Source organism: Geotrypetes seraphini, chromosome 5 (genome assembly GCF_902459505.1).
Source record: "Geotrypetes seraphini chromosome 5, aGeoSer1.1, whole genome shotgun sequence".
Lineage (NCBI taxonomy): Eukaryota > Metazoa > Chordata > Amphibia > Gymnophiona > Dermophiidae > Geotrypetes > Geotrypetes seraphini.
The window spans coordinates 261898109-261923181 of record NC_047088.1 but is presented as its reverse complement, the minus strand read 5'-3'; the positions used below and the strand labels follow the sequence as shown (position 1 = coordinate 261923181).

Sequence of the window (25073 nt, the reverse complement as noted above, 5' to 3'; positions counted from 1 at the left end):
GATATCTTGAAAACCTGACTAGCTGGGGGTCCCCCAGGACAGGTTTGGGAACCACTGGATTAGACTATTGGTATCAATGCATGAATACTGTATGAGCTACATACAGATATGGTAGATACAGTAGCTTTTGATTAAAGTCACAGAAGAGGAGATTATCTACTTACCCTGGTAAGCTCTTTTCCAGTAGATAGGTGAGACATTCTAGATCAGTGGTTCCCAAACCTGTCCTGGGGGACCCCCAGCCAGTCGGGTTTTCAAGATATCCCTAATGAATATGCATGAGAGAGATTTGCATATAATGGAAGTGACAGGTGTGCAAATCTCTCTCATGCATATTCATTAGGGATATCTTGAAAACCTGACTGGCTGGGGGTCCCCCAGGACAGGTTTGGGAACCACTGGATTAGACTATTGGTATCAATGCATGAATACTGTATGAGCTACATACAGATATGGTAGATACAGTAGCTTTTGATTAAAGTAAGAGGAGATTATCTACTTACCCTGGTAAGCTCTTTTCCAGTAGATAGGTGAGACATTCTAGACCAGTGGTTCCCAAACCTGTCCTGGGGGACCCCCAGCCAGTCAGGTTTTCAAGATATCCCTAATGAATATGCATGAGAGAGATTTGCACACCTGTCACTTCCATTATATACAAATCTCTCTCATGCATATTCGTTAGGGATATCTTGAAAACCTGACTTGCTGGGGGTCCTCCAGGACAGGTTTGGGAACCACTGGATTAGACTATTGGTATCAATGCATGAATACTGTATGAGCTACATACAGATATGGTAGATACAGTAGCTTCTGATTAAAGTCACAGAAGAGGAGATTATCTACTTACCCTGGTAAGCTCTTTTCCAGTAGATAGGTGAGACATTCTAGACCAGTGGTTCCCAAACCTGTCCTGGGGGACCCCCAGCCAGTCAGGTTTTCAAGATATCCCTAATGAATATGCATGAGAGAGATTTGCATATAATGGAAGTGACAGGTATGCAAATCGCTCTCATGCATATTCATTAGGGATATCTTGAAAACCTGACTTGCTGGGGGTCCCCCAGGACAGGTTTGGGAACCACTGGATTAGACTATTGGTATCAATGCATGAATACTGTATGAGCTACATACAGATATGGTAGATACAGTAGCTTTTGATTAAAGTCACAGAAGAGGAGATTATCTACTTACCCTGGTAAGCTCTTTTCCAGTAGATAGGTGAGACATTCTAGACCAGTGGTTCCCAAACCTGTCCTGGGGGACCCCCAGCCAGTCAGGTTTTCAAGATATCCCTAATGAATATGCATGAGAGAGATTTGCATATAATGGAAGTGACAGGTATGCAAATCTCTCTCATGCATATTCATTACGGATAAATTGAAAACCTGACTGGCTGGGGGTCCCCCAGGACAGGTTTGGGAACCACTGGATTAGACTATTGGTATCAATGCATGAATACTGTATGAGCTACATACAGATATGGTAGATACAGTAGCTTTTGATTAAAGTCACAGAAGAGGAGATTATCTACTTACCCTGGTAACTCTTTTCCAGTAGATAGGTGAGACATTCTAGATCAGTGGTTCCCAAACCTGTCCTGGGGGACACCCAGCCAGTCAGGTTTTCAAGATATCCCTAATGAATATGCATGAGAGAGATTTGCATACCTGTCACTTCCATTATATGCAAATCTCTCTCATGCATATTCATTAGGGATATCTTGAAAACCTGACTGGCTGGGGGTCCCCCAGGACAGGTTTGGGAACCACTGGTCTAGAATGTCTCACCTATCTACTGGAAAAGAGTTACCAGGGTAAGTAGATAATCTCCTCTTCTGTGACTTTAATCAAAAGCTACTGTATCTACCATATCTGTATGTAGCTCATACAGTATTCATGCATTGATACCAATAGTCTAATCCAGTGGTTCCCAAACCTGTCCTTGGGGACCCCCAGCCAGTCAGGTTTTCAAGATATCCCTAACGAATATGCATGAGAGAGATTTGCATATCTGTCACTTCCATTATATGCAAATCTCTCTCATGCATATTCGTTAGGGATATCTTGAAAACCTGACTTGCTGGGGGTCCTCCAGGACAGGTTTGGGAACCACTGGATTAGACTATTGGTATCAATGCATGAATACTGTATGAGCTACATACAGATATGGTAGATACAGTAGCTTCTGATTAAAGTCACAGAAGAGGAGATTATCTACTTACCCTGGTAAGCTCTTTTCCAGTAGATAGGTGAGACATTCTAGACCAGTGGTTCCCAAACCTGTCCTGGGGGACCCCCAGCCAGTCAGGTTTTCAAGATATCCCTAATGAATATGCATGAGAGAGATTTGCATATAATGGAAGTGACAGGTGTGCAAATCTCTCTCATGCATATTCATTAGGGATATCTTGAAAACCTGACTGGCTGGGGGTCCCCCAGGACAGGTTTGGGAACCACTGGATTAGACTATTGGTATCAATGCATGAATACTGTATGAGCTACATACAGATATGGTAGATACAGTAGCTTTTGATTAAAGTCACAGAAGAGGAGATTATCTACTTACCCTGGTAAGCTCTTTTCCAGTAGATAGGTGAGACATTCTAGACCAGTGGTTCCCAAACCTGTCCTGGGGGACCCCCAGCCAGTCAGGTTTTCAAGATATCCCTAATGAATATGCATGAGAGAGATTTGCATATAATGGAAGTGACAGGTATGCAAATCTCTCTCATGCATATTCATTAGGGATAAATTGAAAACCTGACTGGCTGGGGGTCCCCCAGGACAGGTTTGGGAACCACTGGATTAGACTATTGGTATCAATGCATGAATACTGTATGAGCTACATACAGATATGGTAGATACAGTAGCTTTTGATTAAAGTCACAGAAGAGGAGATTATCTACTTACCCTGGTAACTCTTTTCCAGTAGATAAGTGAGACATTCTAGATCAGTGGTTCCCAAACCTGTCCTGGGGGACCCCCAGCCAGTCAGGTTTTCAAGATATCCCTAATGAATATGCATGAGAGAGATTTGCATATAATGGAAGTGACAGGTGTGCAAATCTCTCTCATGCATATTCATTAGGGATATCTTGAAAACCTGATTGGCTGGGGGTCCCCCAGGACAGGTTTGGGAACCACTGGATTAGACTATTGGTATCAATGCATGAATACTGTATGAGCTACATACAGATATGGTAGATACAGTAGCTTTTGATTAAAGTAAGAGGAGATTATCTACTTACCCTGGTAAGCTCTTTTCCAGTAGATAGGTGAGACATTCTAGACCAGTGGTTCCCAAACCTGTCCTGGGGGACCCCCAGCCAGTCAGGTTTTCAAGATATCCCTAATGAATATGCATGAGAGAGATTTGCACACCTGTCACTTCCATTATATGCAAATCTCTCTCATGCATATTCATTAGGGATATCTTGAAAACCTGACTGGCTGGGGGTCCCCCAGGACAGGTTTGGGAACCACTGGTCTAGAATGTCTCACCTATCTACTGGAAAAGAGTTACCAGGGTAAGTAGATAATCTCCTCTTCTGTGACTTTAATCAAAAGCTACTGTATCTACCATATCTGTATGTAGCTCATACAGTATTCATGCATTGATACCAATAGTCTAATCCAGTGGTTCCCAAACCTGTCCTGGGGGACCCCCAGCCAGTCAGGTTTTCAAGATATCCCTAATGAATATGCATGAGAGAGATTTGCATATCTGTCACTTCCATTATATGCAAATCTCTCTCATGCATATTCGTTAGGGATATCTTGAAAACCTGACTTGCTGGGGGTCCTCCAGGACAGGTTTGGGAACCACTGGATTAGACTATTGGTATCAATGCATGAATACTGTATGAGCTACATACAGATATGGTAGATACAGTAGCTTCTGATTAAAGTCACAGAAGAGGAGATTATCTACTTACCCTGGTAAGCTCTTTTCCAGTAGATAGGTGAGACATTCTAGACCAGTGGTTCCCAAACCTGTCCTGGGGGACCCCCAGCCAGTCAGGTTTTCAAGATATCCCTAATGAATATGCATGAGAGAGATTTGCATATAATGGAAGTGACAGGTATGCAAATCTCTCTCATGCATATTCATTAGGGATATCTTGAAAACCTGACTGGCTGGGGGTCCCCCAGGACAGGTTTGGGAACCACTGGATTAGACTATTGGTATCAATGCATGAATACTGTATGAGCTACATACAGATATGGTAGATACAGTAGCTTTTGATTAAAGTCACAGAAGAGGAGATTATCTACTTACCCTGGTAAGCTCTTTTCCAGTAGATAGGTGAGACATTCTAGACCAGTGGTTCCCAAACCTGTCCTGGGGGACCCCCAGCCAGTCAGGTTTTCAAGATATCCCTAATGAATATGCATGAGAGAGATTTGCATATAATGGAAGTGACAGGTATGCAAATCTCTCTCATGCATATTCATTAGGGATAAATTGAAAACCTGACTGGCTGGGGGTCCCCCAGGACAGGTTTGGGAACCACTGGATTAGACTATTGGTATCAATGCATGAATACTGTATGAGCTACATACAGATATGGTAGATACAGTAGCTTTTGATTAAAGTCACAGAAGAGGAGATTATCTACTTACCCTGGTAACTCTTTTCCAGTAGATAAGTGAGACATTCTAGATCAGTGGTTCCCAAACCTGTCCTGGGGGACACCCAGCCAGTCAGGTTTTCAAGATATCCCTAATGAATATGCATGAGAGAGATTTGCATACCTGTCACTTCCATTATATGCAAATCTCTCTCATGCATATTCATTAGGGATATCTTGAAAACCTGACTGGCTGGGGGTCCCCCAGGACAGGTTTGGGAACCACTGGATTAGACTATTGGTATCAATGCATGAATACTGTATGAGCTACATACAGATATGGTAGATACAGTAGCTTTTGATTAAAGTCACAGAAGAGGAGATTATCTACTTACCCTGGTAAGCTCTTTTCCAGTAGATAGGTGAGACATTCTAGATCAGTGGTTCCCAAACCTGTCCTGGGGGACCCCCAGCCAGTCAGGTTTTCAAGATATCCCTAATGAATATGCATGAGAGAGATTTGCATATAATGGAAGTGACAGGTGTGCAAATCTCTCTCATGCATATTCATTAGGGATATCTTGAAAACCTGACTGGCTGGGGGTCCCCCAGGACAGGTTTGGGAACCACTGGATTAGACTATTGGTATCAATGCATGAATACTGTATGAGCTACATACAGATATGGTAGATACAGTAGCTTTTGATTAAAGTAAGAGGAGATTATCTACTTACCCTGGTAAGCTCTTTTCCAGTAGATAGGTGAGACATTCTAGACCAGTGGTTCCCAAACCTGTCCTGGGGGACCCCCAGCCAGTCAGGTTTTCAAGATATCCCTAATGAATATGCATGAGAGAGATTTGCACACCTGTCACTTCCATTATATGCAAATCTCTCTCATGCATATTCATTAGGGATATCTTGAAAACCTGACTGGCTGGGGGTCCCCCAGGACAGGTTTGGGAACCACTGGTCTAGAATGTCTCACCTATCTACTGGAAAAGAGCTTACCAGGGTAAGTAGATAATCTCCTCTTCTGTGACTTTAATCAAAAGCTACTGTATCTACCATATCTGTATGTAGCTCATACAGTATTCATGCATTGATACCAATAGTCTAATCCAGTGGTTCCCAAACCTGTCCTGGGGGACCCCCAGCTAGTCAGGTTTTCAAGATATCCCTAATGAATATGCATGAGAGAGATTTGCATACCTGTCACTTCCATTATATGCAAATCTCTCTCATGCATATTCATTAGGGATATCTTGAAAACCTGACTGGCTGGGGGTCCCCCCGGACAGGTCTGGCTACCACTGATGTAATACAATAATATGCTTACATTATATCTCAGGTCAATCCATCTAGCCCACCATATTGAGAGAAAGCACTTCAGTTTCAAGAAATATTTACAAGTAATTTCTGGGGGAAGGAGACATATAACCCCCCCTCCTACTACTATTAAGACACAAATTAACAATATTTTACCTCAGCACTGGTCTGGACAGTTATTTGACCTCTGATACGGAATACCAGCAGTATGCAGATAACTTCAGGGTTCACCTCAATTCCAGCCCTGGCCCTAGCCGGAGCGTGCCACAACTTTCAGAGCAGGTATTTAGCTGCACGATCCAGTTAAATTCCACTGGAATATTTGCTCTGGACCTACACAAGACTATTTAACCAGGTAGAAGCGTCTCCTGCCTGGTTGTATATCACTGAATTATCAAGCCTTTAGATCAGTGTTTTTCAACCTTTTTACACCTATGAACCCGCAGAAATAAAAGAATTATTCTGTGGACCGGCATCGGTCCGGGGACCGGCGGTTGAAGAACATTGGGCTAAGTCGTGGGCCAGACCCCGCCCATCTCTACCCAATCTCCACCCCAGACCCCGCCCCCATAATAGTACTAATTGCACCTTGCACGACCCGTGCCTCATCTGGAAGCCTTCCCTTTGACGTTGCAACGTCAGAGAGAAGGCTTCCGGTTCAGGCGCAGGATGCCCGTAGGAGCCACTGCCCGTAGCTTTGTGCACTGAATCAGTTAGGAAGAGGGAGCTGGCTCAAAGATAACACTGCATCGATCGCACCATGGACCGGTGGTTGAAGAACACTGGGTTAAGTCGTGGGCCAGACCCCGCCCATCTCTACCCAATCTCCACCCCAGACCCCACCCCCATAATAGTACTAATTGCACCTTGCACGTCCCGTGCCTCATCTGGAAGCCTTGCCTCTGACGTTGCAATGTCAGAGAGAAGGCTTCCGGTTCAGGCGCAGGATGCCCGTAGGAGCCACTGCCCGTAGCTTTGTGCACTGAATCAGTTAGGAAGAGGGAGCTGGCTCAAAGATAACGCTGCATCGATCGCACCGTGGACCGGCATTTGAAGAACACTGGTCTAAGTCGTGGGCCTGACCCCGCCCATCTCTACCCAATCTCCACCCCAGACCCCGCCCCCATAATAGTACTAATTGCACCTTGCACGACCCGTACCTCATCTGGAAGCCTTCCCTCTGACGTTGCAACGTCAGAGAGAAGGCTTCTGGTTCAGGCACAGGATGCCCGTAGGAGCCACTGCCCGTAGCTTTGTGCACTGAATCAGTTAGGAAGAGGGAGCTGGCTCAAAGATAACGCTGCATCGATCGCACCGTGGACCGGCGGTTGAAGAACACCGTTTTGGGCCTGATGCACGTGCTGGCCCTGTGGTCCGGCAGGAAATTTCTGTGGACTGGCACTGGTTCATGGACCGGTGGTTGAAGAACACTGCTTTAGATTGTAAGCTCTTTGGGATAGGGAGATTCTTGCCGCACCTGAATATGAGTGAGTCAGTGTGTAAGCCCATGGCCCGCACTCACATGTCCCTTCTTCCTCCAGAGTTTCCATTACTCTGGCCACAAGGTCACTCCTGCCTGTCAGTCTTTGAGGCAGCTACTTCTTCCTGAGCTTTCAAGACCAAAAAATAGCTACGTGACCAAATTCAAATGAAAAACAAAAAACAAACCCTAGCTGAAAATACAGAAGCATAATATATCAGCAAGACTAGGGCACAAAGGTAATATGATTTTATCAAACACATAATAATCTAATATATGTCACCAACAGATCACCATCACAGCACCCAGAAAAAGCACTTTGAAATCAGTCAGGCAGAAAAGAATCTCTAAGGGCTCCTTTTACGAAGCCGCGTTAGCCGGCTGCGCTAGCCGCTACCACCTCCTCTTGAGCAGGCGTTAGCGTGTGATGGGGTTAGCGCGTGATGAAATGTCACTGAAGCCACTATTGTGGCTTCGTAAAAGGAGCCCTAAATATCCAAAGGACTTACAACAAAGACTAACATATTTCTATAAACTAAAAATGTATCTCACTCATGTTTATCCTATTCTCTCTCCCGAAGACCCACTTGAAAGGTCAAACCGCCCCTATAATTCCCCCCCAAAGTGGAGCTCCATAAATGTGCTGAAATCACCCCTCCATGGTCCAGTATTTCACCATCACTTCGACATTGCGCGGTACACTTAACCACGCCCATTCCTGCCTGCCATTGGCCTGGTGTAAACGATGGTAAGTAAATTTAGGTGAACCGATGTGACTTACACCTGCTGGTGCTCAGATGTCTCTTGTGGAATGAATGCCCTCAGTGGGACTCCGAAATGGAGGCTTCTGTTATAGAACAGCTCCCCCTTGTGGTTGGAAGTTCAGAATCTATATACATAGGGGTCAATATTCAAAGCAATTTAACTGGCCAGAAATGGTTCTTGGCTAACATTTAACCGGTTAGTGCAACTGAAAATAACTGGTTAGCCGAACTAAAAACCGGCTATTTCAGGGGAGTTTGAGGGGACAGAGTTGGCCCCTAGCTGGTGAAGTGCTGCTATTCGGCACCTAATTGGCCAGAATAAGTGGGTAAGAAGGACTGCATAAAAGTGCGGCCTATCTTTGAGGTAACACATAGGGACTGAGAAAACCCGGACACGTCCTCTTTTTAGAGGACTGCCCAGGCTCATGGACGGACTTTCCAAAACCCGGCATTTGTCCGGGTTTTGGAAAGCCCCAACCAGTTCCGACCACGTCTAGAGGACCTCTGAGCATGCGCAGAGGATGTCAGACATATACACGCATGCTCCAGGCCCTCCAGATGCGGTCGGATCTTTGTGTCTGGGGGTTTCTTTTTCAAAATATCGTAACCCTAGTAACACAATAGCCGGTTAAATGCTACATATTGCATTAGCCAGCTCTGCAAACCTAGACATTCAATGCCCGGATATGGCCCAGATTTGAATTTTTGGGTTTCATGCCAGGGATGGTCAACAAAATACTAATCATTGCTGGTTGAATTTCAGGCTCCAAGTGAAGAATTCCAGTCACAATACTTGGGAAGGGGGAACAGCTGGCAGGTACCTAGCTTTGCTCCTCCCCATTTCCCAAATATTTGTCTCTAAGTGTGCCCAAATTTAACTTTGTCTCTGTTTCAATACTCACATCTTCTGTTTATTTTTCAGGAGTTATCTATGGACATACGGGGTCTTTAATCGCTCGATGGATGTGAAGGAACTTACTTTTTAGGTCCTTGATAACTGAAGAGAGTTCTCCATTGTCTGCCATACTGTGATCAACTCACTCCACTCTGAAATGAGACACACACACACAGGGAAATCGTTGTTGTCATTAGCGAAGTGTGTTAATAAAGTTGCAGCCTTTTGATAACCAATCCAACTGCACAGGATACCTTTATGTGCTAGTCATTACCCAATGCTGCAAGGGGGGGGGAGGGGGAGACAATCCATCCAGGTTTTGGCAGTCTGTTGGATATGTGAAGTGAAGGAGAGATGAGTTCAAGATTAATCCAAGGGTAGGGCAGAGGCGCACTTCCATGCCTCCCCTCCCGCCACATGCACTCCACCTCCCCTGTGGACTTAAGCTGCTCCTAGAACATTACCCGCATGCATTGGCTCAGACCTGCCGGGTTTTTTAAATCTGTTTGAACACCTGGACATTCCTCTAAAGAGAGGATATGTCCAGGTAAAGCCAGAAATCTGGTAGCCTTAATTATGCCAGCAGACCAGTTCCTGGAAGCTATGCCTCTTTAATTAGGGTTACCATATTTTTCTCTAGGGACATGACCCCGCCCTGTTCCGCTCCAGCCCTACCCACACAAAGCCTGCTCTCTCCTTCGGGACGAGCTCCAGTTGCGTGTGGAGGGCCTGGATGACATCCGCACATGCTCGGAGGCCCTCCAGAAGCGGCCGGATCTCGACGGGGGCCTTCCAAAACCAGGAAAAATGCCGAGTTTTGGAAAGTCCGTCCGGGAGCCCAGACAGTCCTCTGAAAAGAGGACATGTCTGGTTTTTTCCCGGACGTGTGATAACTCTATCCTAATTCAATGCCCTGGTCGTATTCAAATCCAGGCTAAAAGCTCACCTTTCTGAGGCTGCATTTAACACTTAGCCCTTTATAAACTGTTATTATTATTATTATTCACCTCTCCAATATTCATGTTGTTTCAATCATTCCCATAATAGATGATAGTTCCAAATCCCTCATTTGTCCTGTTTGTCTCTTGAATAGATTGTAAACTCTGTTGAACATCTACCAGCTGAATCTTAGGTGTTTGTGTAGAAATGATTAGAAGAAGGTTGAGTAGTAATCGTGATGTCTACAAATGGAACTTGGAAGTGTAAAGTCACCGTTGGATTTTTCCTACCCAAAAGGAATCCCTCTAAGCATAAAGTCACACAACAAACTATGGCTCCCTGTTCTTTTACTTAAGGTTTTCTTGGGAATCTTTTTTCCTTCCAGGTCCTGAAGCAAGGATGCCCTGTTTCAAAACCAGGCAGGAAACAGACCTGCAGGCCTTCACCCTCTCCCCTTACGCTGTTAGAAAGCTACTGTGATCCCAGAAAGCAAAAGAAGTCAATGGAAGAGGAAAAGCAACCTGTGCGTACACAGGGAAATATCAAACGTTCCATCTCCACTTGCCTGTCAGCTGCCCTATGAACTGAGTGGGCTCAGAAGCACCTACCTTTGATATCTGGAAGGCCTGGGTGCTGCCCTCAGGGTCTCTCTCGTTGCAGGTGGCAGCTTGGCTCCTCTGGCGTTTTCAAGACCTGCAAAGAGAAAGTAGTACAGGATGCTCAGAGAAACCGGTCCTGTCCTGATCTGTTTACAGGTACCCTATCAGTCTTTTTTGGCAAAGAAACGTTGGACATTAGCCAGAAATCAGGGTCAGCCAGGGTGCAAAGCCCTTTGGGATAGAAAATTCACTAAATATAAGTATGGCCAGAAAAGCCAAAGAGAACAAGGCTCCTCTTACCATCCTGACTGGGGAAGGGAAGAGGGTGGAGGAGAGGGGGGAGAGGTAAGAAGCATTAAAATACATCATTACGGCTTGGCCAAAAGAACGACCTTTGAAAGTAGTTCCCACTTTCTCCCGGCAAAAACGTCCACAGCAAGAGACACCCAGCTTTTCCCCACACACCTTCTTATGACCATAAGAACACAAGAATGGCCTTACTGGGTCAGACCAATGGTCCATCAAGCCCAGTAGCCTGTTCTCACGGTGGCCAATCCAGCTCTCTAGTACCTGGCCAAAACCCAAGGAGTAGCAACATTGTATTCTTATCTCAAAGAATAGCAAGATTCCGGAATCTCAGAGAGTAACACGATTCTAGAATCCCAAAGAGTAGCAACATTCCATACAGAATCTCAAAGAATAGCAAGATTCCGGAATCCCAGAGAGTAACACGATTCTAGAATCCCAAAGAGTAGCAACATTCCATACAGAATCTCAAAGAATAGCAAGATTCCGGAATCCCAGAGAGTAACAAGATTCTAGAATCCCAAAGAGTAACAACATTCCATACATAATCTCAAAGAATAGCAAGATTCCGGAATCCCAGAGAGTAACAAGATTCTAGAATCCCAAAGAGTAGCAACATTCCATACAGAATCTCAAGGAATAGCAAGATTCCGGAATCCCAGAGAGTAACAAGATTCTAGAATCCCAAAGAGTAGCAACATTCCATGCTACCGAACCAGGGCAAGCAGTGGCTTCCCCCATGTCTTTCTCAATAACAGACTATGGACTTTTCCTCCAGGAACTTGTCCGAACCTTTCTTAAAACCAGCTACGCTATCTGCTTTTACTATAGGTACTATCAAGCTATCTGTTACCTCATTCATTGGATCTGTTTTTGATGTAAGAAGGACATGTAAAACCAGAGCTGGCATAGTAGCCCTCCCACAATGGAAGATTCAGGGTTGGCCCCCATCCTGTCCCACTTTTCGCTCTGCCCCAGCAAAGCTGATTGGTGGCCAGAGGCAAAAGAAGTTGCCTCCCCATGTCACGGAAGCAGGAAAGGACTTCATAAAAGGTCATTTCCTGCTTTCGTGCCACAGGGACACAAATTAGTGGGAGATCCTGGCCCATTGGCGGGAGGAAACCTGCAAAAGTGGGAGTCTCCCGCTTTCTGGAGACTCGGTAGGCCTGTAAAGACAGAAGCCTTTTTAGGAAAGAAAAGCCTAGGATGGCCTGTCATTTGAAATAAATATTGTTCACCATAAACAGCGTGAACTATCGGGAAAAAAGTCTCTGCGGTGAATGCTCTTTTAGAATCTGCGCTCGCTTTCCCTAATTCTAGAATCTCGCATGCTCATTTTTGCATGTATCGTGCAACATTGTGCGTGGAGTTAAAGAATAGTAACATAGTAGATGACGGCAGATAAAGACCCGAATGGTCCATCCAGTCTGCCCAACCTGATTCAATTTAAATTTTTAAATTTTTTCTTCTTAGCTATTTCTGGGCAAGAATTCAAAGCTCTACCCGGTACGGTGCTTGGGTTTCAACTGCCGAAATCTCCGTTAAAACCTACTCCAGCCCATCTACACCCTCCCAGCCATTGAAGCCCTCCCCAGCCCATCCCCCACCAAACGGCCATGTACAGACACAGACTGTGCAAGTCTGCCCAGTACTGGCCTTAGTTCAATATTTAATCTTATTTTCTGATTAGCTGCTAATTGACATTGACGATCAAGAACTGGCTATAATTGTGGTTAATTAGCACTATGTTTAAATGCCCAAAATATCCATAGCAAGCAACTGCACCCTGGATGTGAGTTTTGGAGGGAGAGGTCAGGTTAGGGTTACCAGACGTCGGCGTGAAGAAAGTACAAGAAATTTATTATGGTATACTGGACTCTAGTGCAGTTAATAGCCTGCCTACTAGAGTGTCAGAAACAGGAAATACACGGACTTTTATGCCCTTTTCGCAAACTAATATATGCAAAAACTACAATTTTCATTTGTTACTTCTATAACTTTTCTACAATTATTATTGGTCCTAAGCTCACACTAGCAGGTCACTTATCTAACTCTTACAGGTCTAAATGTTAAATGTACAGAAGGGCAGGGTACATCATGGCTCAAACTCTTATCTATTCAGCTTACAATGTGGTAAGGTAGGGACATACATTTTAAGCAGATGAAGTCAATAGATTGTACACTGTTTTCAGCTATGTAGACCAGAGCAATATTTTAAACGACAGTTAACCATTCAAACCCAGACATGACCTCTTTTCAAGAACAAAACCAGAAGAAACCCCGGATAACCAGAAAAGAGCAGCATCACGGCACACGGTACAGCACACCCCAAATATTTTCAGAGATGGACTGTATATTTCCCAGAACAAATCCAAGACTCCCCCCCCCAATGGAGAGAAACAATTCTGGTGAACCGGGAGAAACAGCATGGGCACTTTTGCACTTGTGGACTTACAAGCTTGTTTTTAAACAGAAACTGCACAAGTAGAACAAAAAACTCTCAAAACACTTTGTCCATGCCTTAACTAAACATAGAAACATAGAATATGACGGCAGAAAAGGGCCGGCGGCCCAACAAATCTGCCCACTCAAGAACCCTCCCTCCTTTGAGAATCCATCTTTTAAGTATAACTCTGCAGCAACCCCACCTGTTTGTCCCATCGTCTCTTGAAGTCGAGCAGGTGACTGGCCTCGACTACCTGGCGTGGAAGACCATTCCATCCATCCATCACCCTTTCGGTGAAGAAGTATTTCCTGGTGTCACCAGGAAATCTTCCTCCCCTTAAGTTTTAGCGGATGCCCTCTTGTCGCCGTGGGACCCATAACAAAAAAGATTTCTTCCTCCACCTCAATGCGGCCCGTGATATATTTGAATATCTCTATCATGTCCCCCCTTTCTCTGCGCTCTTCAAGAGAGTACAAACGCAGTCTGCTCAGACGTTCTTCATATGGGAGATCTTTAAGTTCCGAGACCATCCTAGTGGCCATTCTCTGGATCGACTCCATTCTCCTCATATCCTTTTGATAGTGTGGCCTCCAAAACTGGACACAGTACTCCAGGTGAGGTCTCACCATGGATCGGTATTTATTTGCAAATCAAACTAGATCCCTCTTCTCTTCCTGAGCCCTGGAATGTCTCTTTTCCCTCCATTCTTAAATCTAGTCATCTTGTGATGGTGATGGTGGTGGGAGTGGGAAGCAATTTTACCTCTTAGGGTTTAGTTGGAAAAGAACTACTGGACAACAAGCTTCAGGTAGAGGAGAACGAGAGACAGAGAGAGAAGTGACAAAGAGAAAATTGAGATACACACAAGGCTAGGCTCTGATTATGATTGGCTGTGGGGAGAGGGCGGGCAAGGGCCGTCATTGGTAGAATACTGAACACATGGTCAGCACTAAAGTGCTGATTTGCTGAATGGTGAGCCGACTTGAGAATACTGTGCCCATGATGCAGCCCAGATTACAGCAAAAACAATTTACAACCAATCCCAAAAAAACCACAAGCCGCAGCTGGGCTTAAATTGCTGCTCCAAAGAACATCCTTCATAAATAAACTGGATTTTACAGAAGTAAAATCTGGTAACCCTACATTTAACAATCTCTAGTACCCTCATGTATTTCTGGTGGATCTGTTTCATCCTTCTCCAGCTGCTGCGTTTTTGTCATTGCCCAGTTGCACTACCGTGTTTCCCCGATGATAAGGCAGGGCCATCAAATAAGACAGCCCCCCCTTTTTAGAAAAAGTTGTAAAATAAGGCACCCCCCCGCAAATAAGCCACCACCCCCGCAAATAAGCCACCCCCCCCCCCCCGCAAATAAGCCACCCACCGATACCTGCGCTTACCCGAATCGGGTGGTACGGTGGGTGACTCCGTGTGGTCCCTCCGTCTACCGCGGGGGTCGGCAACCCGCGGCTCCAGAGCCGCATGTGGCTCTTTTCCACCTTGTCACGCAGGAATGCAACTTACAAGTCCGGCGTCGCGGCGGGAAATAGCCATGCTGAGCAGTGAGCTCAGCACGTACACAGATGAAAGCCTTGCTTGCTGATTGGTCTGGACCAATCAGCAAGCAAGGCTTTCATCTGTGTAGTGCTGAGCTCACTTCTCAGCATGGCTATTTCCCGCCGCGACGCTGGACTTGTAAGTTGCATGCCTGAAAAAGAAATCATCCTGGCCGGGGTCGGTGTCATGCTCCGGAGATCTACAGCCTTCCTATCTCCCTCTCCCTTCTACCTGCTTCCGGCCACATCCCCTGCTCCGCGGCTCTCTTCGGCAACTCAGCAGCAGCGATCGACACAAGCTTCTGACGTCGGGGCCTACCCTCTGCGAGTCCCGCTTGTTTCAACTTCCTTTTTCCACAAAGGCGGGACTCGTAGAGGGAAGGCCTCGATGTTGGCAGCTTGTCTTGATCACCGCTGCTGACAAGTTGCTGAAGAGAGCCGCGGAGCAGGGGGGTGTTGCCAGGTGCAGGTAGAAGGGAGAGGGCCAGATGCAGGACTCGTGGGTGAGGGAGGAGAAGAGAGAGGGGAGGGAAACAAAAGGAAATATTTCATACTGGGCTGGGCCGGAGTGGAGGGAGGGTGGAAAGACATTGAAAGGGTAAATAAGGCATCTCCCCGAAAATAAGCCCTAGAGCATATTTTGGCCTTCCAAAAAAAATAAGACAGTGTCTTACCATCGGGGAAACACGGTAGCATTTCTGCCCCATTAAGAGGAAGATTCTCAAAACTGTGCCTTTAACAATAGTCACTAAACCAGTTGCATCCGGTTTAGCGTGGAAGTATTCAACTGGCCAGTTCTGCAAAGGGCTCGCTGTGGTCTTTTCCATTCTTCGTGGCAGACTCCGACTCTGCCATGTAAACTCCAGTCGCTGGGTGATTCCTTAACCTCGCTGTCCTACATTTGCTGGCAAGATTTTACAGCAGGTCTGAACTGCCGTAGCCTTACTTTCTGGTCACTGATTGGCTCAGGCATTGTCAGGAAAGTAAGGATTTTTACAGCTCAGACCTGCCAGAAAATTTTGCCCCATCCCCCTGACAACCCCCGACACCCCTGGCAGGTGGAATGTCCACTCCCTCCTGCCACCGGTGATTCCCAACCCTGACATCCCCCAAAAATCCCTGACACCCCCTCCCCGGCAGGAGAGATTGTATAAAAAATTCTATAAATAAACAGACAAAAAAAAAAAGCTGTAAGTTAAATCTAAATGCTAAATAAAAAATAAATCAGGTTTATTAACCTTTCAGATATCTTAACCTTGAAAATAATAGTAACATTTGAACACCGTGATCACCCTGGTTTCATGTGGACATTTTGCCACAAGATGGTGCTAACAGCTTATGACATGAGGAGAAGGGTACAAAGATAGACTTACTCGACGAATGGAGTTCCCAGAGCGGAGTATAGGGAGAGAGGAGAAATATCCTCCAGGAACTTGTCCAAACCTTTTTTTTAAACCAGCTATGCTAACCTCTCTTTCCACAACCTCTAGCAATGCTTAACTATTCTCTGAGTGAAAAAATATTTCCCCCCTCTTAGTTTTAAAAGTATTTCCCTGTAACTTCATTGAGTGTCCCCTAGTCTTTGTAATTTTTGACGGAGCGAAAAATTGATCCAGTTGTACCTGTTCTACTCCCCTTAGGATTTTGTAGACTTCAATCCTATCTCCCCTCAGCCGTCTCTTTTCCAAGCTGAAGAGCCCTATCTGTTTTAGTCTTTCCTCATATGAGAGGAGTTCCATCCCCTTTACCATCTTGGTTGCTCTTCTTTGAACCTTTTCTAGCGCCACTATATCTTTCTTGCGATAGGGAGACCAGAATTGAACGCAATACTCCAAATGAGGTCACACCATGGAGCGATACAGGGGCATTATGACATTCTTAGTCTTGTTAACCATCTCTCTTTTAATAATTCCCAGCATCCTGTTTGCTTTTTTGGCCGCAGCCACACATTGGGTGGAAGGTTTCATCGTATTGTCTACAATGACACCCAGATCCTTTTCTAGGGCCCCAAGGTTGACCCTAGCATCCAGTAACTGATTCGAGTTATTCTTTCCAATGTGTATCACTTTGCATTTGTCCACATTAAGGGCTCCTTCTACGAAGGTGCGCCAGCATTTTTAGCGCACGCCCCGGATTAGCGCATGCTATAGTGTGCGCTAGCTGAAAAAATATCGCCTGCTCAAGAGGAGGCGGTAGTGGCTAGCGAGTGCAGCATTTTAGCGCATGCTATTCTGCGCCTGAAGGCCCTAACACGCCTTCATAAAAGGAGCCCTAAATTTCATCTGCCACTTGGACGCCCAGTCTTCCAATTTCCTAAGGCCCGCCTGCAATTTTTCACAATTCGCCTGCGTTTTAACAACTTTGAACAGTTTAGTGTCATCTGCACATTTAATCACCTCACTCGTCGTTCCAATTTCCAGATCATTTATAAATAAGTTAAATAGCACCGGTCCCAGTACAGACCCCTGTGGCACTCCACTGTTTACTCTCCTCCACTGAGAAAAATGGCCATTTAACCCTAACCTCTGTTTTCTGTCCAATAACCAATTTCTAATCCACAATTGAACTTTGCCTCCTATTCCATGACTCTGAGTTTTCTGGGGATCCTCATGAGGAGCTTTGTCTATCTAAACTAAAGTAAACAACCTTAGTTTTATAGACCGAGTCATCAACCAAGAGGAGCTCGACTCGGTTTACAATAATGTATAACATAATACATAAGTTTGACAAGAAAAAGTAGACTGAAATAGTTAATTTCCAAAATGTTTAGGAAACAAAAAAGTTTCCAGAACTTTCCGGAATAAAGCAAAAGAACCTAAACTTCTTCATGTAAGCGGTAAAGCATTCCAGAATTCGGTTAATTTAAAAACAAAAGAATAAGTAAATTTCTTAAAGGGTCTGTTTTTACCACTGAGAGAGGGAAATGTAAGTTTTAATTTTTGAGAAGTTCTGGCAAGATGAGATCTATGAACCTTCCAGTCTAAAGGAATCAAAGTGGCAAAAATGCCAAATAGGATCTTAAATGCAATACAAATGCACTTCGATTGAATTCGGAGATACAGGAAGCCAATGGAATTCCTTGAGCAGAGGGGTTAGACCTTCAAAGAAGTCAGGCATTGAAGTCAGGCTTACCAGTCTGTAATTTCTCGAATCTCCCCTGGAACCTTTTTTTTAAAAATCGGCGTAACGATGGCTATCCTCCAGCATTTCTTATATCCTTAGCTAGATACAGCCTCCAAAACTGAACACAATACTCCAAGTGGGGCTTCACCAATGACCTGTACAGGGGCATCAACGCCTCATTTCTTCTTATGGCTATGCCTCTCTCTACTGTATACGGCCCAGCATCCTTCTGGCTACAGGCCCTGCCACACTGTTTCATAGCCTTCAGATCCTCAGACTTGTAATGTGGTTACATTGATCCAATGCATCATGATCGAGAAAGAAGGTATTGGTGATCAACCAGATCAAAAGCAGAAGCTGGATCTAAAGATACACGATGCATTTCATTAAGAAACCCTGCTAGGGTGGGCAAATGTGTCTACCACATATAAATATGAGAGAATGAATGGGGTTTAGTAGTTCATTTAATAAAGTGTGGAGCCCATTGACTACATTTGTTACCTCGCAATAAGGGTCATATATCTCTCCTTTTCTTAGATTTCCTTACACATCCAGGGTGGGTGGGGGGAGGGAAATGTATTTTGAGGATTTAAATTACTTATTATAATATTGTAATCACATCATTTGTCTTATTATATTAATAATTGGGAGGAGGATGGGAGAAAATGAATGTTTTATGTATTACTTATAATAATAATAATTTTATTCTTATATACCGCCAAAGCCATGAAAGTTCGAGGCGGTTTACAACAAGATGTGCTGGACAATCAGCAAAGAGTTTACACTATATCGTTATCAAATATAAGCCATGATGATTCGAGGCAGTTTACAACGAAAGGAGCTGGACAAACAGCAAAGTGGTCACAATACAAAGTCATCGAAAACAAGCTTACAGAAAGGAAGAAAAGGAAAGTTTATAAAAAATTCTTAGGTTAGAAATCGATTAAACAGATTTGTTTTTACAGATTTTCTAAAACTGAGGTAGGATGAGGAAGGCGTGATAACGTTACCCAGCCAATCGTTCCATTTGCCTGCCTGGAAGGCGAGCGTTCTGTCCAGGAATCTTTTGTAGTGCCAGGCCTTTATTGTCGGACTAGTGTTTAAGGCCGTTAGATTAACGGGTGCTAGAATATATGTGCAGACTTAAGAGTTAAAACAATTTACTGTCTGTCTCCTTGGCTACTGTCTGTTTATCTGTCTCATTGGCTGCTGTATGTCTCTCTGTCTTTTTTCCTATCTCTTTCCTTTTGTGTTTTTCTGTCTGTCTCCTTGGCTACTGTCTGTCTATCTGTCTCATTGGCTGCTCTATGTCTCTCATCTTTTTTTCCCATCTCTCTCCTTTTGTTGTTTTTTTTTCTGTGTGTCTCTCTCTCCTTGTGCATTTTTTTTCCTTTAAATCTGTCTCTCTAGCTCCCTGTCCTTTTGTGTGTTTGACTACCACCTTCTGACTTCTTGGCCAGCCTCCTGCAAATGAACAGCCTCACTCTCAGCCACGATTCCTTCATCTGCCAATTCCTTTATTCTTTTTCCTTCCAGTGACCTTACAGCTTCTTGCTCCTCTTCTTTCAATCTCTGCCACTCAGAGACGACGACACAGAACCTTCTGTTTTGCCTTCCTTTTCAGGACTATCTGGGCTCTGGGCTCGTCCACCGCAGCCTGCAGCCGCCACAGCCAGCAGCCGCCGACATCCGCCGCGCCGACATCCGCCTCAGGAGGGGGGGAGGGGAGAGAGAGAGAGATGCGCGCGCATACGCACTCCTACCTGCGGTGCCCTACAGCGCACGGAAAACGGGAGCACGCAGATGGGAGTGCGCATGCGCGGCATAGGGTTTTATTATATTAGATAGGTGAACAGATGAATTCTATGTGTGCAGGGCTGGATTTAGATGAAAAGAGGCCCTAGGCTATTCCACTTATGAGGCCCTTTCACCTCCCATTTTTTAGTTTGTAAATTACATGGGAGATAATAAAATACATCATTACTGTGATATATATCAATATGTTAAATGAAACATGTTGTTATTGGTACTAACCTTTATAAAAAATGTGACACGGATAATAAAAAAAAAAAAAGTCGAGAACACTTATTTGGACATTTATTCTCAGCACCATATATAGTACTTGTAACAATATCTAATCAAACATAACACACAACACCCGAAAGGGTGGTTGATCGCTGGAATGGTCTTCCACTTCAGGTGATTGAGGCCAGCAGCGTGCCTGATTTTAAGGCGAAATGGGATTGACATGTGGGATCTATTCGCAGGGTAAAGGTAGGGGAGGGTCATTAGGGTGGGCAGACTGGATGGGCCATGGCCCTTATCTGCCGTCAATTTCTATGTTTCTATGTAACATTGCCCCTTCCTATGTCCATAGTGCCCCCAGTGCGTCCTTCCTCACCTCACCCCCCCTCCGATGTCTGCCTGCCTCCCACCCCCCTTCCGATGCCAGCCTGCCTGCCTCCCATACCCCTTCCACTGAAACCCCCCCCCTCCCGATGCCAGTCTGGGCCGCCCTGTCCTGACAGATCCACGTTTTGCCTCTCTCCCCGCGGGGCTGGGCTTTGCCCAGCTGTTTCCGGACTGACGTCTTTCCCTCCCCGATCCTCCTCCCAGGGCGAGAAAAAGAAAGGGAGAAGCCGAGTTGGCGCCCCGTTGTGGCCAGAGCCGGTTCCGATCCCGAAGCATAGAATTTCTCTTTATTTTCGGTTCAGTGTTTTAGTGTTCACTGTTTTTAGAATAGTGTAATTTTAATTTTGCTAACAATTTGAATGTAGGCCCCTCTTGATCTAGTTATCCTATAGGAAAATCCGGCCCTGTACGTGTGAGCCTAACTACTTGTGTAGTTAATAGTGTGTTTTATGTTCAATTAATTGTATTGCACTGTCAAAATTTGAAAATCAATAAAGTAAAAAACAAAACAAAACCCTGCTTGCCTGGGATGCACTTGATTAGATGATTCTCTGAAATGAGTCAGCTGATTTACAGCTCTCTCTCCTGTTACCTTAGTTACAGCACATCAATTTGATATTGGCCTATAATTGAAAGGATCTGGTGATGAGCTCTTCAAAATAGGTTGAATTATGGGATGTTACTATGTTTTAAAACAGACTTTGACACCACAACCCTTTTTTTACACATGCGCACGCTTATTATTTCTATGTGTGTAACTCCAAAGTTTGGACGCTTGTCCCCTTTAAAAATGATCCTCTATGACAGTGGTTCCCAATCCTGTCCTGGAGGAACACCAGGCCAATTGGGTTTTCAGGCTAGCCCTAATGAATATGCATGAAGCAAATTTGCATGCCTATCACTTCCATCATATGCAAATCTCTCTCATGCATATTCATTAGGGCTAGCCTGAAAACCCGATTGGCCTGGTGTTCCTCCAGGACAGGGTTGGGAATCACTGCTCTATGACACCGCGCAGTTTCTCCTTAAATTCAGCAAGAAACAAGAGAAAGTTGTTGAACTGGGACCAATTAGCGAATCTGGAAGATTGGGGATAAGGAGTTAAATTTGAGATACTCAATCCTTGGCTATATTTTGGTTTGAAAGATTTTTCTTTTAATGGAGAAACGATGGTGCAGATGCTTAAAATGATTTAACTGAGTAGAAGGGGCTCCTGCCCTGCTAAATTATAGTCACTCGGCCAAACCTGGATATTCAGCAGCATTTCCGCAGACAGTGTCCCTGAATATCCGAGCAGAACCACTGCTGCAGTATCTGGGTGGTAGAGACTGGGCGGAGCTGAGAGTTACCCGGTTAGACCAATTGGAAAATCCAGACCCCAAGACCCGCCCACAGGCCCGCCGATCCCCGCCCCCAATGCCTGCTCTTGTTGGGCAGGACGGACATGTCCTCAAAAAGAAGACATGTTCAAGGAAATCTGGACCAGGGGTAGGCAATTCCAGTCCTCGAGAGCCGGAGCCAGGTCAGGTTTTCAGGATATCCACAATAAATATGCATGAGATATATTTGCATCTCAAGGAGGCAGGGCATGCAAATCCATCTTGTACATATTCATTGTGGAGATCCCGAAAACCTGACCTGGCTCCGGCTCTCGAGGACCGGAATGGCCTACCCCTGCCCTAGACCAATATCCAGACAAAATTAGGACAGCAAGAAGAATACCCTAGCTTTATCTGGATGCCATTCTGAATACCTGGACATCCAGCACCAGTATCCGGGCATCGGCCACTGCTGAACATTCGGGTATAAAAGTCAGCAGACCTCTTCAAATGCAGGCTGTAAGTCCTGGAGTTCACTCTCCTGCCCCTCATGGCCCAGAGAGAGACAAAACTAATCTTAGCTTTACCACAGTGCCTCTATGATATGCAACTAATAACACCAGAGCTGAAAACCCCTGTACACAATAGAAGTAAAACCAAGAGGGACTCAGCTGGAGGCCCCCAACTCCCACCACTGAAGGGGTGGAAAAGTATTTCCTTGTGGTATCATCAGAAAATGCTTCATAGCTACCAGACACATCCCATAAGGAACAGAAACAAACATAAGAACTTAAAAATTGCCATACTGGGACAAAGCGAAAGTCCATCAAGCCCAGTGTCCTGTTTCCAACAGTGGCCAACCCAGGTCCCATGTAGTAAAACAGATTCTATGCTGCTTATCCTAGGAATAAGCAGTGGATTTCCCTAAGACATCTCAATAATGGCCTATGGACTTCTTTTTAAATAAATTATCCATGTATCTCTCCTTGTCTTAGATTTCCTTGCACATCCAGGGTGGGTGGGTGGGGGGAGGGAATGGTATTCTGATTACTAAAATTACTTAATTATAATATTTTAATTCCATAATATGTCTTCCTCTATTAGTTTGGGGAAGAGGGGGGAAAATGATTGTTTTATGTATTAATTGTGTATTTAAAGTGCCTTCTTCGTAGTGTTTATGTCTAAATTAATTGTATATAACCAAATAAACACAGGTTGGAATGTTTGTACTCAAAAGAGAACTTTTCTGAAATACCTCAGCCCCACCACTCCACCGCTATAATAGTTTTTTAAGCGGGAGATTTATGTGGTGCCTCATCATTGGTAGATCATTTAAAGCGCCATGAGTATGTGCTTTTTTACTTTTTCTATTTAAATTTTTTTGTTAATTTTTATTAATTTCATAAATAAGCAATAAATAAGTAAATATTTACTTATTTATTACTTATTTATTGCTTATTTATGAAATTAATAAAAATTAACAAAAAAATTTAAATAGAAAAAGTAAAAAAGTAAAAAAGCACATACTCATGGCGCTTTAAATGATCTACCAATGATGAGGCACCACATAAATCTCCCGCTTAAAAAACTATTATAGCGATGGAGTGGTGGGGCTGAGGTATTTCAGAAAAGTTCTCTTTTGAGTACAAACATTCCAACCTGTGTTTATTTGGTTATATACTTCAGTGGGTTGGCTACATTTCTAATAGATACTGGTTTTGAGGGAATAAATTAATTGTATGGCACTGACAAAGTTTGAAAAGTAATAAAGATTTAAAAAAAAAAAAAAAATTAGCCAAGCCTTTTTTAAACCCCGCTAAGCTAACTGATTTCAGCACATTCTCCAGCAATGAATTCCAGAGTTTAATTACATGTTGTATGAAGAAATATTTTTTCTAGTTTGTTTTAAATCTACTACTTAGTAGCTTCATCACATCCCCCCTAGTCCAGTGGTCTGAAACTCAAACCCTTTGCAGGGCCACATTTTGGATTTGTCAGTACTTGGAGGGCCTCAGAAAAAAATAGTTAATGTCATTAAAGAAATGACAATTTTGCATGAGGTAAAACTCTTTATAGTTTATAAATCTTTCCTTTTGGCTAAGTCTTAATAATAATATTGTCATTTATAGCTAAAGAGACATATGATCACGAAACTGTTTTATTTTACTTTTGTGATTATGATAAACAGACCGAGGGCCTCAAAATAGTACTTGGAGGGCCACGAGATTGAGACCACTGCCCTAGTCCAAGTATTTTTGGAAAGAGTACACATGCGATTCACATCTACCCTTTCCACTCTACTCAGTATTGTATTGACCTCTGTCATATCCCCCCTAAGCCGCCTCTTCTCCAAGCTGAAGAGTCCTAGCCACTTTAGCCTTTCCTCATAAGGAAGCCATCCCATCCCTTTGGTCATTTTCATCACCCTTCTCTGTACCATTTCTAATTCTGCTATATTTTTTTTTGAGATATAGCGGCCAGAACTGCATATAGTATTCAAGTTGCGGCAGTATATAGAGGGGTAGGGAACTCCGGTCCTCGAGAGCCGTATTCCAGTCGGGTTTTCAGGATTCCCCCAATGAATATGCATTGAAAGCAGTGCATGCAAATAGATCTCATGCATATTCGTTGGGGAAATCCTGAAAACCTGACTGGAATACGGCTCTCGAGGACCGGAGTTCCCTACTCCTGATATAGAGCAATATAAGGGCATTATAACAATTTCATCTGAACCTATATGCTGCGGATATAACTTTTCCCAGCCCTGAATGCAGAAGATGCTCTATCACGGGAAGTAATGAGGTTGAAAACAGTGAAAGAATTGAAAGCGTGGGATAAACACAGAGGATCTCTGGGGGTTAAAAAAAAAAAAAAAAAGATATGACTTACCCAAACATGAATAATTAAATGAAGCATAGAAGGGTATACAACCTTCATGAAGCAGCAGGTACAACCTTGGCTACTTCTCTGGGCAGAGTGGATGGACCATGTCTTTATTTGCCGTCATCTACTCTGTTGCTGCGTAATGTAATGGCCCTGGCACTAAGGCAGGGAACAAGGTATGTGTAGAAGGGGTTTGTGTGTGATACACATGTTTCCGTGTCTCTGCCTTCTGCTTTCACCACTGTACTCCTGACTCCATGTAGCAAGTCACGGATTAGGCCCCTGTCTCGCACATCCGACACCCTGGAAGACACAGAGCCTGTTACAGCTATTCAGAACCCTATTGTTACTCCTTTGAAAATGGTGTTTATCAACTCTTTATTTCTCCAATTCTGAATTCTAATAAATGGTTTGGGAAGGCATCTAATCCACGGATTTTGAATGTCTCTTTGTCC

At 44.2% G+C, this 25073-nt stretch overlaps 1 protein-coding gene across 2 annotated transcripts in view; it reads right to left on the bottom strand.

Annotated features, from left to right (window-relative positions):
- The window catches only part of RUFY4 (RUN and FYVE domain containing 4), a 111229-nt gene that overhangs the window by 50373 nt on the left and 35783 nt on the right, over positions 1–25073 (bottom strand). For both annotated transcript variants that reach the window (XM_033946799.1, XM_033946800.1), the window contains exons 2-3: positions 10585–10669; positions 9122–9189 (exon numbers count right to left, since the gene is read on the bottom strand). In XM_033946799.1, the coding sequence (XP_033802690.1) occupies positions 9122–9167 (46 nt within the window). In that variant the 5' untranslated portion in view covers positions 9168–9189; positions 10585–10669. The remainder of the gene's footprint in view (positions 1–9121; positions 9190–10584; positions 10670–25073) is intronic.